Below are 16,875 nucleotides of genomic sequence, written 5' to 3' on the forward strand. Positions count from 1 at the left end.
GCTACACGAACGAGCTGCCCAGATTATACTTTCATTGTCCTTTTCTATATCTTTTAGGGATTCTCCAGCACTTATATCATTTCTACGGGGAGTCGTGACACTATGAGATTACAATTCTTACTGCTACACGAACGAGCTGCCCATATTAGACTTTCATTGTCCTCTTCTATAACTTTTAGGGATTCTCTAGCACTTATATCATTTCTACGGGGAGTCTTGACACTATGAGATTACAATTCTTACGGCTACACGAACGAGCTGCCCAGATTAGACTTTCATTGTCCTCTTCTATAACTTTTAGGGATTCTCCAGCACTTATATCATTTCTACGGGGAGTCTTGACACTATGAGATTACAATTCTTACTGCTACACGAACGAGCTGCCCATATTATACTTTCATTGTCCTCTTCTATAACTTTTAGGGATTCTCCAGCACTTATATCATTTCTACGGGGAGTCTTGACACTATGAGATTACAATTCTTACTGCTACACGAACGAGCTGCCCATATTAGACTTTCATTGTCCTCTTCTATAACTTTTAGGGATTTTCCAGCACTTTATCATTTCCACCAACTTGAAGAATGATGTTCTGTAATTATATGTTCTTAAGTTCATTTTCTTAATTTCGATAGTGATCCCATCAATGTTAGCACCTATGAATGTTAATTTTTAGTATCTGTTTTATATAGGTCTATTATTTGTTTGATAAACATGGTACATGTACATTGATCTATCTTGACTAGTCGATTGTGTTAATATCTTTTGGCATCTTTTATGTCTGCTTTTTTTTACTTTCTTTCTTCTTATTATTATATTTTACTTGTATTGTATATGAGGGCCTCAGGGAAGATTAGTAAACATTAAAATCACAAAAATACTGAACTTAGAGGAAAATCAATTCGGAAAGTCCATAATCACATGGCAAAATCAAAAAACAAAACGCATAAAAAACGAATGGACAAGAAATGTCATATTCCTGACTTGGTAAAAGCATTTTCAAATGTAGAAAATGGTGGATTAAACCAGCTGGTTCTATAACACTAACCCTCTCACTTTAATAACAGTCTCATCAAATTCCGTTATATTTACATTGATGCGGATTTAATTGTAACTAACTGTGTTTACCCTTTTTACATAAAGAATTTATTATTATTATTTATGCCATTGGTACAAAAGCCGTTAGGTATTTATCACATTAGTCAGAAACTTTATTCATTACCCCTTTCAAAATGTTATTCTCTATTTAATATTTATTTGGACTGAAACCACTGTTACAAACCCTCATTTTAAATAAAGGCAACAGTAGTTTATCGCTGTTCAAAATTTATAAATCGATTTAGAACCCTCATTTTAAATAAAGGCAACAGTAGTTTATCGCTGTTCAAAATTTATAAATCGATTTAGAACCCTCATTTTAAATAAAGGCAACAGTAGTTTATCGCTGTTCAAAATTTATAAATCGATTTAGAACCCTCATTTTAAATAAAGGCAACAGTAGTTTATCGCTGTTCAAAATTTATAAATCGATTTAGAAAAAAAAATCCGGGTTACAAACTAAAACTAAGGGAAACACATCAAATGTAAGAGGAGATGTAATTCAATATCTTTCCTTTACCAACAAACTTGTCTCGATGGCGTCAACTTGGGCAATATCCTTCATGATAAATTAATTTAATTGAAAGAACCTCCCTATTTTAAAGATCAGTCTGTACCAATATTTCTTATGCCTATACTAAACCAATTGCAACTAAGATTTTCAATAACAAACACATTTTTAGGATTTAAATATCTCACCTGTGCTGCTAGTTCCCAATTCTTATATAATCCAGCTGGTCACATTATTACCGGTGACCTTAATATTGTCAATAACACTTTCCCGCGGATAAGTTATTGACAATTCACTTGGAAACTTAACATATACCACCGTGACACTTACCAAAGAGGAAATCATGTCTGTTCTACTTTCCTATTGAACTGGATCTTCAATCACTGTATTGGATACCTAAATTACATATGTCATTATACACAACGGTATATTGCTTGGTCTTCCAAGTGTTCCACAAAACCTCTTACTACTTGATTTCATGATTGACAACATATTTGTTATATTTGGAGGAAGTGTTTTTTAACAAACCATCGACATTTCCATGGGAACTGATTGTACCCCTCTTCTTGCCAACTAGGTTCATTTATTCTTATGAGGTTGCCTTCATACAGGAACTTCATAGTAAAGACAAGAAGTGAGCAGTATTCTTTAACTTTACTTTCCGCTATATAGATGATGTTCTCCAATAAATAATTCAAAATTTGATGACTATGTTGAATGCATCTATCCCATCGAACTAGAGATACAAGATGCAGCAGACACAGTTAAGTTCGCATCATATCTGGACTTACATCTAGAAATTGACAATGAGATTCAGTTGAAAACCAAACTTTATGACAAAAGAGATGATGTTAGCTTCTTAATTGTGAACTTTCTATTTCTATGTAGCAACATTCAAGCAGCACCTGCATACAGAGTATATAAATCCAAATTGATATGATATTCCCAGTGTTGTATTTCTTATCATAATTTCCTTGATAGAGGTTGCAGCTCACAAGGAAGCTATTAAAATAAGAGTTCCAAATGGTGCAGTTGAAATCATCCCTTCATAAATTTTACGGATGCCATCACAATTTAGTTAACTGCTACTGAATATCCGTTTCAAAATGATAACAAATATGTTCCTTAAGTTGTAACTGCAATTCCCGTTCCCTTTTCACAAATATGACCTACCCAAATTATACTATTTACCGAGTTTGTTATAATATGAGCAACACAACAGGTGCCACATGTGGAGCAGGATTTGCTTACTCTTTCCGAGCACCCATGACCACCCACAGGTTTTAGTGGTGTTGTGTCGCTAAGTCTTTAGTTTCTATGTTTTGTCTTGTATACTATTTTTTGTCTGTTTGTTTTTTTATTTTTATCCATGGACCATGGTGTTGTCAGTTTGTTTTCGATCTATGAGTCTGAATGTCCCTCTGGCATCTTTCCCCCTCTTGTATACTTATTTCATCTAAGAATTTGGTGTGTAAACATTTTGCTCTCATTTAGGAGAGCAATCTATCATTTTACAATATTATAAATTGAGAAATTTATGCCCAACTTTATGTTGCACTTGATAAAAAATTAAATAAGGTAGATTAACTATTAGATATCAGATTTTAGGAAATGATGCACACACATAATGCTATCTCCTCGATAATAAAAAGATCACAATGAGACCTGAATCTAAAGAACTTTTTATCAATCTTCCTTCAATAACCTTTTTAAAATATCAGAAATACTAATTAGCTAATGATGTTATATCATTTTTATTACATATTCAATAACATTAAATACAAAAGAGATTACTATTTGTAAAGGTATCATTAAAGAATGAAAACCAGTAAACATACATAATAAATAAAGCAATGCATATTTAATCAAAAAATCTAAGGAGATACAAAATAAAAGAGAAAGGATTTATAAATTATGTCTCAATATACCTTTTTATAAAGGGTACCTGTCCATGTTAAAATGGTTTTCCTTCTGAGCACTTTACATTTACTGTAAACTCAGGAATTAGTTTGGCATTTATTTTCACCATTGTTGAAAAAGGCACAATAATGGGATATTCGTTATTGTGATTTCAGAAAATGATGCATATATATACATAATGCTTCAAAGTTCATATTTTATGAAACCTTACCTTTCAGATTTTTTTTTAACCAAAACAAATGTTTGATTACCCCGTAGGGTTGACTCATTTTAACTTTTGAGATCTGTAAAACAAACTCCTTCTTTGCATATTACATAACAACTTTATATGATTAATTTTCCATTATTGTAAATAAAGTAATCTTTCTAACATATTTAGTTTATTATCAATATAAAAATAAAGAGATGTGGTATGATTGCAAATGAGACAATTATCCACAGAGGTTAATAAAAGGTAAATGTAAAGTAATATGCAGTCTACACAAAATTCAATCAGACATCAAATAACAATACAGTAACATACAATAACAATTTCCAGTGGCGGATCCAGGATTTTTCAGAAGTGGGGGCCCACTGACTGACGTAAGAGGGGGCCCGCTCCAGTCACGCTTCAGTGATTCCCTATATAAGCAACCAAATTTTTTTCCAAAAGGGGGGGGGGGGGGGGGGGGGGCCCGGGCCCCCTCCCTAAATCCGCCTCTGATTTCTGTTTTATAACCATACAAAATAATTCTTAAGTTTTTCAAGATTCAACAACTTTGTCAAGGCAAAACATTTTTTCTTTTTCCGTAATAAAATTGATTTTCAGACTTTGCTGATTTGAGTAGATGCTGGATAGTATATTGTAAACAACATATTTTTAACCTGCCCATACTTTTAATACTGAGATTTTGTTTTATTTAGATTAAAGTCATCATCCATTAACATTGTATCTTTGCTTCTTCTGTCTTCTGTCTATTTTTAACTATATTTGTCAAGAAAAATTCACCTGAAATATAAAAATAAACATATTCTTTTTTGGGACAACTTTTACAGACTTAATGTATAACATCAATCATACAGAAATCCAATAACACAACTATATTCCATAAACAAATAAATTTCATAAATTAAAGCAACAAATGACAATAATGAACCACCTCTTTTTTTTAAATTTGTTGCCTTTTTGGATTAACTGCAAAATGAGCTTTGCATGGACATTTGTTACTCTAATTTGTAAATAAATGTATTTGTCGTTCAAAACTGTTGTAAGCTTTTATTTAGGAATTTTTTTTAGACTGAACAAAATATTTGAATATGTAAGTACAGTTTGAATCTAAACATGAATATATGACTATGATAGCAATGACGTGTCAACTTTTTGTATTCTATATATTGTACTTTATGAGATTCTGTAACAATGCAGATACATATAGGTTGAATATAAACATGAATATATAAGATGACTATGATAGCAATGATGTGTCAACTTTTTTATTCTATACATTGTATTTTCATGAGTTTCTTTAACAATACAGATACATTAAGGGACTTTTTTAATTCAACAAAAATGAAAAATTTATATCATTTTGTATAACCATTTATCAAGTTTAAGCTTTGTCACATGTTACTACTTCAATGTTTTATGCTGAACTTACTGGCTTTGGACTTTGATATTTTGTGAAAATGAAAGTTATATAGACTTCTGTGTCGAATTTCACTACTTAAAATGGTTTGATGCTTTTTTGAGAGAGGAGCCATTTATGTTGTTCTGTCACATCATGTTTGACACTAAGTTGAGTAAATCACTGTAAACATACCTGCTTTATATGAAGATCTAACTAGAGGCCCACTTGCTGTATATAGGAACCCCATTTTATTACCCATTTCTTCCCACCTTTTAAATCTATCTGGATGGACATATTCCTTCACCTGTAATACAGAATAAAATTGTTTTCATTGCTCTGCTGATCAAATAAACATTAACCTATAAAAGTTTGAAGAGTTTTAATAAATGGTTTGAACCTTTTCAAATGAATAAATAGTTTATGTGAATACACAACTTTTGAGTTTGATGCTTTTCCATCAAAAATTTAATCTAAGTGAACATCATTCATTCGTTTAGGTGCATCGACACTTGTGTTCCAATGTTGAGTGAGTGATTAGAAAACTATGATGCTATATTGCACGAATGATAACTGTAGAATTTGAACCTTGATCTGTATTATGTGGTAATAAGCATTGTGTATAAGTTTCATAGCATTTGGTTGAGGCCAACTCAAATTGGATAATGAAAAACCAACTTGGGATGTAAGGCCCTCTCAGCTACAACAGGAAAATAGAAGGAAATGCCTTAGATAGTGAAATATATTTGAATGCCTTTTAAGCTCTACTTTTCTCAATCCCTATGCACATTCCCCTCCCACATCACACTCTCCATATCACATATAAAACATATTTCTCCTATTATTATACCTTAAGATGTCTTTTAGTAGGCTGCATATACTGTCCTAAAGTTAAACAATCTACATCTATCTTTCTTAAATCTGAAATACAAAATGTATACATTACAATAAATAGTGTTAATGCTCTTCTTTGTAAATGATTCAGTGCAACAAATGGACCCAAGGAGTCTATTTTACTCAAAAGAAATTGGATACAATACAAGATTATTTTGGTGAAAATAGAACTTAGGCAGATCTTGACATTCTACACATTTTCACCTGTTAAATTTTTTCTCCATCTAGATCTGGTTTTCAAGATATACAAAACAATTTATACATTTATAAAGGATCATTGACCATACGTTACTACATTTGGCATCTGTAAACTTAGGTATTTTTCCTACAATACTGTATAGGCCTAGCGTTTTTTTTTTAGTGGGATGAAAATTTTCGCTTATAGAACAAAATTGCCAAAATAAATTCCCCAATTTAAAAGGGCACATGTAAATGTATTGATACAATTTTTGAATCCGCCGAGTAATAAAAGTCAAATTTTTTATAAACCTTATTCAATGAAAATCGTGAAATTTTACATCTGCGAAAAAAATGGGTTTTACTATATTCTGTGAATTTTGTTTCCAGTAAGACAAAAATGGGTTTTTCTAAGACATGATCTAAACCTAATGAAAACAATAAGGCCCTTAAACAATCTACACTTAAACATGTCAAGCCTCATGTTCGAGAAAAGTCAGTAATAAGTTAACTTTAATATGAGTAGCAGAATTATAAAACTAATTCCTTTAAATAACATATAAATGTCTATCTTTCTTACCTTCCATAGTTTTATATATCTGGTCCTCTGTCTCTCCAAGTCCCACCATTATAGAAGTTTTTGTCACCATATCAGGTTTGTATTTCTTCACATGTTCTAACACACCCATAGATTGTTTATAATTAGCCCTAGGATCTCTAACCAACCTATAAGAATGCACATTTAAATCAAAATAGGCTAAATTATACAAATTCATTGATCTTTTCCCCATCATATCATCAGAGCATTGAAACAATCTATCATTTCATAAAATTTTAAACTTTGAACAAATCTTTTTTTAGTGCTCACAGATTACAACTTTAATATGACAGTTGAGCTGCTGAATAAACTTCAGGTGGTAACTAACACTACAGGGAGATAACTCTGTAAAATCAGCTATATGTTTTAATGACGCTGTGGTTAAAGGAAAAATTAAGCTTCTCAATGATCAAAATAAGCGTTTGTCAAACTACTATATAACCAGCGTAATTTTTCTGATAAAACAGTTGGTTCAATATTTTGAAATTTTTATATTTTTGTCAAAGGGTCAAAGTAATTACTTTGTCAAAATTTTATGAAAATTAATCGAGCCAAATTAATTTTAGGGAAGGTGTTGGGTACCACCTTAAAGTCATTCTGTGCAGAGTGGGAGCTGGATATTACTATATAAACCAGTATTTCAGCTGGTTCCTTATATATGAGTCTTGGGAAACCATAACATGGCTTAGGCCAGGATTTTTTAATTTGTTGGTTTACGGATCCGCCGACCCGATTTTGCCGATTTCCAAAATAAAAATAAAATCGAATTTTCAGGCTTTTTTTTATTCTTGCTGACCCTAAGAAATGCATTATCCCTGAAAAATAATTAAAATATCCTTTTTTATGAAATAAAATGCATTAATCACTAACAGAAGTGATGACACTTTCTGTTGTGAAAAATGAAACTTTCAGTTTACATTTCTAAAAATAGACAAATCAATTATTAATGACCTTGAAATGTTGTTTGCGCAAATAATTTTGCGGAACGAAACCTATGTTTAAAACCAATTACACAATAAGTTCGTTTCCCTTATTTGTCACCAGTCCGTAAGATGCATGTTCTCATATAAATAGACTTGTCCAAATGTGGACAGGTGGAAGTTCAAGACATCAAGTTAAAATACTGAATTTTAACAAATCATTTGATATTTTCTTGTTTTATAGATAATAAAAAAAATATCGTCCATTTGGATAAAAAACGGGAATGCATGACAACAGATTATTTAACCTATTATTCTCGTTTTTCCAATGGACGAGTCTTTTACGTTTTTGACACGTGTGTTGAAACTTATTTTCGTACGACGTTTTTACTTTTTTTTTCTTTATCAATTTTCGTGCTTATTATTTTTCACCAAGTTTTGATTAAAAGCTAAGTCAAATAACTGACGTGAATCTGTTTTTCTTGTTTGTGAATTGACAATTTAATTTCGTCTTTGTCAGTGTACCCCCCCCTTTTTTTTACGGGAAATTATTAGACAATGTCATGCGATGTTTACAGCTGAGCAATAATAATTATCAAACTAAAATTTAAGAACGATGAAAAAATAGTATGACAAACAAATATTAGAAAGGTGAAATATATATTTTTATTTTGCATATCAGTTTTCTGTCTTGAAAGATTTTTTTTTTCTTTTTTTTTCCGACCGACCGACCCGACTTTTTCATGGAGAAAATCCGTAAACCAACAAATTAAAAAAACGTGGCCTTACTTAACAGTTAATAACTTTACCATTGCAATTCTTCAATAGTTTCTATATTATGAGCATAAACATCTAATCCAGAGTCTGTTATAGTCTCCACACATCGTAAGTCTCCTCTAAAATCTGGTGTCAAACACTCTACAAGTATGGAGGGCTGTCTGAAACATAAAATATACAGTGTAAAATCTCCTCTAAAATCTGGCGTCAAACATTCCACAAGTATGGAGGGCTGTCTGAAACATAAAACATACAGTGTGAATCACCTCTAAAGTCTTCTACAAGTATGGAGGGCTATCTGAAACATAAAATATACAATGTGAATCTCCACTTCAGTCTGGTGTCAAACATTCTACAAGTATGGAGGGCTGTCTGAAACATAAAATATACAGTGTAAAATCTCCTCTAAAATCTGGCGTCAAACATTCAACAAGTATGGAGGGCTGTCTGAAACATAAAATATACAGTGTAAATCTCCTCTAAAATCTGGCGTCAAACATTCTACAAGTATGGAGGGCTATTTGAAACATAAAATATACAGTGTAAATCTCCACTTAAGTCTGGTGTCAAACATCCTACAAGTATGGAGGGCTGTCTGAAACATAAAATAAACAGTGTGAATCTCCACTAAAGTCTGGTGTCAAACATTCTACAAGTATGGAGGGCTGTTTGAAACATAAAAATATACAGTGTAAAATCTCCTCTAAATTCTAGCGTCAAACATTCTACAAGTATGGAGGGCTATTTGAAACATAAAATATACAGTGTAAAATCTCCTCTAAAATCTGGCGTCAAACATTCTACAAGTATGGAGGGCTGTCTGAAACATAAAATATACAGTGTAAAATCTCCACTAAAGTCTGGCGTCAAACATTCTACAAGTATGGAGGGCTGTCTGAAACATAAAATATAAAGTGTGAACATCCTCTAAAGTCTTCTACAAGTATGGAGGGCTGTCTGAAACATAAAATCTATACTGTAAACCAACTTATTTTCGCGGATACTTTATTTCGCGTTTACCCTTTCTTGACCACTTCGCGGCTAGTTAATTTAGCGATTATCTGATTTCTTTCATGAAGTTTTTTAAGAAAAGATCAAAGATTGACATATTTGCGACGATTTATATTCGCGTTATTTTTTTACTCGCGAAAGTCGCGAAAAATAAATCGCTCGAGAAAATAAGTTGGTTTACAGTAGTGTGAATCTCCACTAAAAAAGTCTTCTACAAGTATGGAGGGCTGTCTGAAACATAAATCAAACAGTGTAAATCATCTCTAAAGTCAGGTGTTCTTTACAATTATTAAGTATGGAGGTTCTTAAATGTTATACTGTTGATTCATTTATTTTCTTATATACTGTGGATTCATTATTATTAGTTGGATACCAATTTACGTGGATTTCGTGAGTACAAGAGAACCACGAATTCAAATGTCTAATGAATAACAAATTTTCCTTAGAAATGTATTTAGAAATCAGCAAAACCACGAAATCAAATATCCACGAACAAGTAAGTTTTGCTCAATCCACGAAAATTGGTACCCACGAAAATAAATGAATCCACAGTACATATTTTTATGGATCAAGCAAAACTTAAATCTGATTTCCTGGTTTTGCAAAAGTTTGCATGCAACCTATAATTATTTTTAATTCATTAAAGATCTAATTTTTTTTTTTTACCTATATCCATGTTATTCATGAACAGTAATATTGGGAAGATGTCTAACTATATATTCACAATATGTCACCATACCTTTTCTTTAATTCTTTGACTGTTTCTGCAAAATGTGATGCACCACCATCAGGCATATCTGAAAAGGGAAATAAATCATGAAAATAAAATAAAATCAATTAATCAAGCACCTGCATAAAGCATATCACTGTAAATTAAAAAGTTATGAATCTGATTGAAATAGGACTGATTCTGTTTGACTTGCAATTGTTGATTGAGATAAAACAAAGTTCAACGTTTATACATCTTGTTAAAGTACAGCAAAATTGTTCTCCAAATTTCTCAAATTCTTCAAAACCATTGAATACCATTAGTAATAGCATAAGATAGTGTGGTAATGATGTTTGCAAACTTTCGTATATCCTGTAGAAATACTCATTTTAGCTTAAACAACTTTAACATGGATACAGTAGCTGGCTTATGACAGTAAAATATCCAGTGTCATCCAAGATACTTTCCATTAAATAGCAAAATACTTCAAAGGAAAATTTAAAACTGAAAGTCAGAAGTTCCCTTTATACACCTGTCTTCTGTCTTATAAGTTTGCTTGGTTTAAACAGATTGTTTTGTAATAAAAAAAAAATACAATTTTTTTTTTTTCGCCAAATGTGATGCTATCCAAAATTTCTGGGGAGAACCTGAAAGGAGTAGGTCCGGTAAGAACTCATTTTGGCCTCAAATTTCAGTTTCATCTGCCGAAAGATTTTGACCACTTTTTAAACACTTAAGGAGGCTCGAGGGTATCAAAATTTCAGAAAAAAATTAAACCTTTGTTTTTCATTACAAATTTTATTTGTTGCCTCTTGAAGTTGTTACTTTCTCATATGGTACAAAAATCATTCAAAACAATCAATTCGTGTTGGCCCCAGATGACTTTTAAAATGTATTCATCATTGAAAAAGTTCCAAATTATCTCCCTTTGGTGGAAAAATGCCTTTTTTTGGCTTTAAAATTGAAATATCTTTTTCAACTCATCAGTGACCTATATTTTTTAATATAATTTCCATATAAGCTGGACTTAAACTAAATTATTGTAAAATTTGAGCGATTTCTGTAATAAACTTCTTTTTTTATTTCGATATTAACTTTATTTCTCCTATTACTTCAACAGAAAAAAAACACTTTTACAAAAATGTATGCTTCTTTCGAAGGCAGATTGTGAGCGCAAATGAACGGTGACCCCACTTTTTTATTTTATTTTTCTATTAACTATAAGATAAAGTTCATTTATAGAAAAATATAGAGAAATCCTATATAAATGATTTAGACCGGCGAACCCCCTTAAGTGTCTATTTCACTTGATTCAATTAGTTTATGTGAACGATTTTGACTGATTACGTCTTTAAAAATGATCTGATTGAAGCTCAAATATGAAAAATCTCTCAAATATGCCCAAAAACGTCACTTTTCAGATGTTTTTTGTCAATAATGAAAGTTGCCGCATCCATGTTTATCCACAACCTTTTATATATGTTATGTATTATCATAAAATACAACTTATGTTGCAATATAAAGGATGAACACGAATGCGGCCACTTTCGTTTTACACAGAAACCGTCTAAAATTTAACTAAAATGATAGAATTTTGAAGATTTCAGTAATTTAGCATGACTTAATGGTGCTAAAACCCGATATATGTGCATTGTTTTGTCAAAAACAGCCCATATTTATGTAGCAGAAGCACCCAACTGTCCAATAAGTAACTAAAAGTTTACATTTTAACAATTTTGAAAAACTGTTATATTTGTGGGCCAAAAATGGGCCTTACCTGACCTACTCCTTTGCATGTGTACAATGGATACAGGAAAGTTGCAATTATTTGTTGCTATATATCTTAAACATTTACATATGACAATATACAAATATTTATAATTTGGATCTCATATAACTGTTCTTGCTTTTTGTCTAGCCTTCAACTTTAGTCGAAAAAGCGAGACTAAGCGATCCTACATTCCGTCGTCGTCTGTGTCGGCGGCGGCGTCAACAAATATTCACTCTGTGGTTAAAGTTTTTGAAAATTTAATAACTTTCTTAAACTATACTGGATTACTTCCAAACGTGGACAGAAGCTTGTTTATGATCATAAGATAGTATCTAGAAGTAAAGTTTGCAAAAACAAAATTCTATTTTTTCTGTCTTTTATTTATAAAATGGACTTAGTTTTTCTGCGGGGAAACATTACATTCACTCTGTGGTTAAAGTTTTTAAAATTTTAATAACTTTCTTTAACTATCCTGGGTTTGTACCTTACTTGGACAGAAGCTTGTTTATGATCATAAGATAGTATCCAGAAGTAAATTTTGTAAAAAAATAAATTATTTTTTTCTGTATTATACTTTTAAATGGACTTAGGTTTCTGCCAGGAAACAACACATTTACTCTGTGGTTATTTAAAAAAAAAATTAATGACTTTCTTAAATACTATTTTAAATTTGTATCAATCTTGGACAGAAGCTTGCTTATGATCAAAAGCTAGTATCTAGAAAGGAAATTTTGTTAATACTTGGTACCCGTGTATCTGTATTTTACTTATACTTAGTTTTTCTTCCAGTTAACATTACATACAATCTGCAGTTATAGTTTTATCCTGAAATTTTTACCAAACTTGAACAGAAGCTTCTTACAATCATGACAATCAAAAGATAGCATCAAGAGGAATATTTTTATTGATTGTTTTCCTCATTTTTGTTGAGCCTGGGAGTTACAGCAAAATTAGGCGAGACACTGGGTTCCGCGGAACCCTTACAAATTTTTATAATTATGGCTACAAAGGAACTTTTTTTTTGTGATTGTCTGATTTATAATAGACATTTGTAATTTGTAGCCATTTTGTTTGGGAATTTTATTGAAGTTTGATGATTTTTACCTCACTAGTGTTGTTTAAATGTTATTTAATTGAAGTTTAACCATTTTGTTTATATTATTCAAAGTTCTGCTCTCATGTAAGTAAGTTTGTATATATACCTACCATCTCTATCTACAGAAGTTAGGACAACATAATCTAGTCCCCATGACACTATAGCCTTGGCTGTGTTGACGGGCTCCATTGGATCTGGAGGGGGCGGACTCTTCGCTGTCTTTACAGAACAGAAACGACACCCTCTCGTACAGGTATCTCCTAATACCTAATTTCAATAAAAGTATCATGAACAGAAGTATAAAATCAATATCTAACATAATGATCACTTAAAAATAAATAACCTACATAATCACAAAAATTTGGTTGAGAAATAAAATTTACATGAAGTACTACTTTTTCAAAAGATATTTGAACAAACAAGGGTGAAAACTGATTGATACGTGAGCCTAAGAAACATAATTTTTACAAGTTGGTATTGATTTTGAATTGCAAATACTTTCACAAATGAACTTTGTGTGTTTTGTATTTATGTAAGTTGTTTTTGTGATGATTTGAATTGATCTAATGAGCTTAGCCCTTTTCAACTGATTTTTATAATTTTCTTTTATGCTATGCTGTTACAACACTGTAATAGTTTATGTGGAGAGTGTCTGCTCCAAGTCAGGGGTCTTTTATTCAGTTGCTGTAGTTTGTTGCTGTGTATCATATATGTTTAAATATTGTTTTGTTCATAAATCAGACTGTTAGTTTACTTGTTTTTTTATCTTTTACATTTGTCATTTTTGAGTATTTTATACATGCAGCTTGCTATACAGTTTGGGTTTTGTTCATTGTCGATACCAGTATAGTATGACATTTGGTCTCGGGTGGATAGTTGTCTCAATGCCAATCATATCAAATCTTATTTCATACAGGTGTCTCCTGATTTCCTTATTACACAGGTTTTTTTTTCTGGAAAAGCCTTGACATAGTGTACATAAAAACATTGTTTATATTGTTATCAGGTAATTAAATGAAATACTATTAAGTTATCAACAAATTTTGTTTGTTGCAGTAGAAAAAAATATGTAGTGTACCATTATAGTAGCAGTAGCAGTTCCATTATCACCGCCACCCCAACATTCACCTATATTGGGACACTTTGCTTCTTCACAAACCTAAAATAAAACATCATTACATTAATTAGGTCATTGCTGGAACTTCAATATTACAAAATTCAAAGGAATTAATTAAGTTTCAAGAAAATATCAATAAGTTGTTTGACTATACCTAGACTTAATGATTAATATTAAAATTAATGCAATCTTAATTTTTTTTTAAATAGCTAAAATGTAGTCAAATCTTCAACTGACATGTCTTGAGTGTCATGTGCAATTGCTGGAATTCACAAATGTTCCATAATACAATATAATTGAAAATAAAATAGCAGCTTCCCAAAATACACCATTAATGTAATAATGAGATATTATCTAAATCGAGCATTTAAAGAAATAACCTTCAGTTTGAGTGTTTTCATTTTATTATGTCTTGCTTAGGCCCAACAATTATTATTCCTGGAGATTCATAGAAGCGATTTTATTTTAAAGTCTATACATTCTTGTTTTGCATTGCCAATGCCGTTAGAATAGGAAAAACAGTACTGCACTAAGTTTAAGGTTACAAATATCGATTTTATCTTCAATAGATATATATGTAAAAGTGGGAACAAAACTATTTGCCAGAGAAAGATAAAAGATTAAAGAGTGTTTGATACTTACAGTGTGTAAGTTTAGTTGTCTCAGGTCAGAGGTCAGTTTGTGGTAGTTTTTACCGATTGGTATCTTTGTTTTCAGCCATGGTGGTAATCGCAATCTGAAATTACAAGTTTGGGAATAATATAGAACTATTTTTTTTATTTCAGACACAAAAGTAGCATTAATTTGCTACATATGTAGTGGTAGTAATCTATTATTTATAGCTAGCTATAAAACCAGGTTCAATCCACCATTTTCTACATTAGAAAATGCCTGTACCAAGTCAGGAATATGACAGTTGTTACCCATTCGTTTGATGTGTTTGGACTTTTGATTTTGCCTTTTGATTTTTGATTTTCCTTTTTGAATTTTCCTCGGAGTTCGGTATTTTTGTGTTTTTACTTTTTGCTTAATTTGTACTCTTAGTGGATTCATATTGTTGATTTATTGATAATCATACCACAGCTCCTTATTTTAATATCAAGTTAAAACTAAATCAGTAATTCAATTTAGTTCTTTTTTTTTTTAATTTTCACTACATCTTATTTAAGAATTTAACATCAGCTTTCTTCAAGAGACAATTAAAGGTTTAATTCTGAACAAAACAATTCTATTATTGTTTTTATCTTTCCTTCTTCTATATTGATACATGTCATGTCTAACAGTAACAGAGTCAGACTTTCATATATAAATCTCCTGAAGTATAAATGACCCATAGTATTTTTTACCGTTCTCCTTTTTTCCTTTTGATATTTTCTGGTTGTTCCTCTAGACTATTTTCTATAAACTCTCCCAAATCTGGACCATTGGCTATCTTGTCTTTTTTATCCTGAGTAAGGCTAGAATATTCTCTACTGTCAACAAGGGAATATTTCCCAACCTTTATATCACTATGGTTACGGAGATCACTACTTAAAACAGAGTACTGTCTATATGTCAAGTTTTTATTGTATTCTCTTATCTGAAATAAAAAGTAAACAATTATAATAAATTGTGTGTCTACAGTCCTTTACAATATTCTCTTTTTATGAAAAAAACAAAACATTAGTAATTTTGTCCATCTGATGAGTTAAGACTTTTTTCAAGCATGATTGAGCTGTTGGAAATTAGGAACATGAGGTCCAAATTATATACAGACAAACAAAACCTGGAGAGCATTTATATATTTTATGTGACAATGACAAGATGAGAACGGAATGAGCACTCTAATATCGGACATTTGTCTCGAACAGGATGTTTTAAAGTGGTATACTTGCAGTAGAAGTGTTGTTGGTTCATGGGGAGAACGTGATGGACGTAGTTATGTTGCTCTGAGATCAAAATAAAATATATATATCTCCAACTAGAATCGCACTTGGCTACGCTACAAGGAAGTGACCATTACCAGGACCTAACTGTGCTCTCGCTACATTTCTACTATGACCTGATTACATCATAACTATACCACGATGGTTCTAAACATGTTCAAAGTTGGCCACAATCATCATGATCATGAAGACCACACCACAAACGTTCTACAATCTACACAATGGCACTACCATGGTCAATATTTGCATATTTTTTTTAAGAGATCTTAGTGCAACCGGTGTGACTGCGGTATAAAGTAAAAGTGAAGTTGTCAATGATGGCAGCTCTTTTTCTTGTTCAGTTTCAGAATTACAGAAAACCATCAACATACTGATGTTTACTTTCCCGCAGCTACATTTTCAGTTTATAAACTTACATGGTATAAATGTTCAAAGAAGTGATATAACAAACCTATAAATGTATGACAAAATAATAAAGATTTTTCTGAATTTGCTTACAGCTATAAGTAGTGGTTTCTTTAGTCTTGATGCAATAGAAATGAAACCCGACTTTGTTTTGGTAGCCATTTTAGGTCATTGACATTGAACTGTCAAATGTGTTATTAGTTTGTAACTACACTTTGGGCATCATTGGGACAAAATCTTTAAACAGATCTGTCGGCACTCGATATAGAATGAGCTCAAAATAATTAATGACCCTAAAATTTACAGAAAAGAGAACGAAAGAAAAGTTACGCAACGTCCAAC

At 31.4% G+C, this 16,875-nt stretch overlaps 1 protein-coding gene across 1 annotated transcript; it reads right to left on the reverse strand.

The window, feature by feature from the left end:
* Positions 1–3,347: 3,347 nt before the first annotated feature.
* Positions 3,348–16,870, reverse strand: LOC134696669 (lipoyl synthase, mitochondrial-like). The gene is made up of 11 exons (XM_063558588.1): positions 16,627–16,870; positions 15,550–15,782; positions 14,846–14,939; positions 14,165–14,245; positions 13,197–13,353; positions 10,250–10,307; positions 8,532–8,660; positions 6,785–6,930; positions 5,984–6,054; positions 5,329–5,440; positions 3,348–4,517 (listed from the first exon to the last, which is right to left on the reverse strand). The coding sequence occupies exons 1-11, from the start codon at positions 16,693–16,695 to the stop codon at positions 4,450–4,452; spliced, it is 1,218 nt and encodes a 405-aa protein (XP_063414658.1). The 5' UTR covers positions 16,696–16,870; the 3' UTR covers positions 3,348–4,449.
* Positions 16,871–16,875: the final 5 nt, after the last annotated feature.

This window comes from Mytilus trossulus, chromosome 14 (genome assembly GCF_036588685.1).
Source record: "Mytilus trossulus isolate FHL-02 chromosome 14, PNRI_Mtr1.1.1.hap1, whole genome shotgun sequence".
NCBI classification, from domain to species: Eukaryota; Metazoa; Mollusca; class Bivalvia; order Mytilida; family Mytilidae; genus Mytilus; species Mytilus trossulus.

Bases quoted from the DNA above. Each gene is read 5' to 3' on its own strand.
- LOC134696669 (XM_063558588.1), bottom strand. From the start codon at position 16,695: ATGGCTACCAAAACAAAGTCGGGTTTCATTTCTATTGCATCAAGACTA. The intron at 15,783-16,626 runs GTAAGCAAATTC...TTTTTATTTCAG, and splicing joins AGAAACCACTACTTATAGCT to ATAAGAGAATACAATAAAAA. The intron at 4,518-5,328 runs GTATGTTTACAG...TTTATATTTCAG, and splicing joins TAGATCTTCATATAAAGCAG to GTGAATTTTTCTTGACAAAT.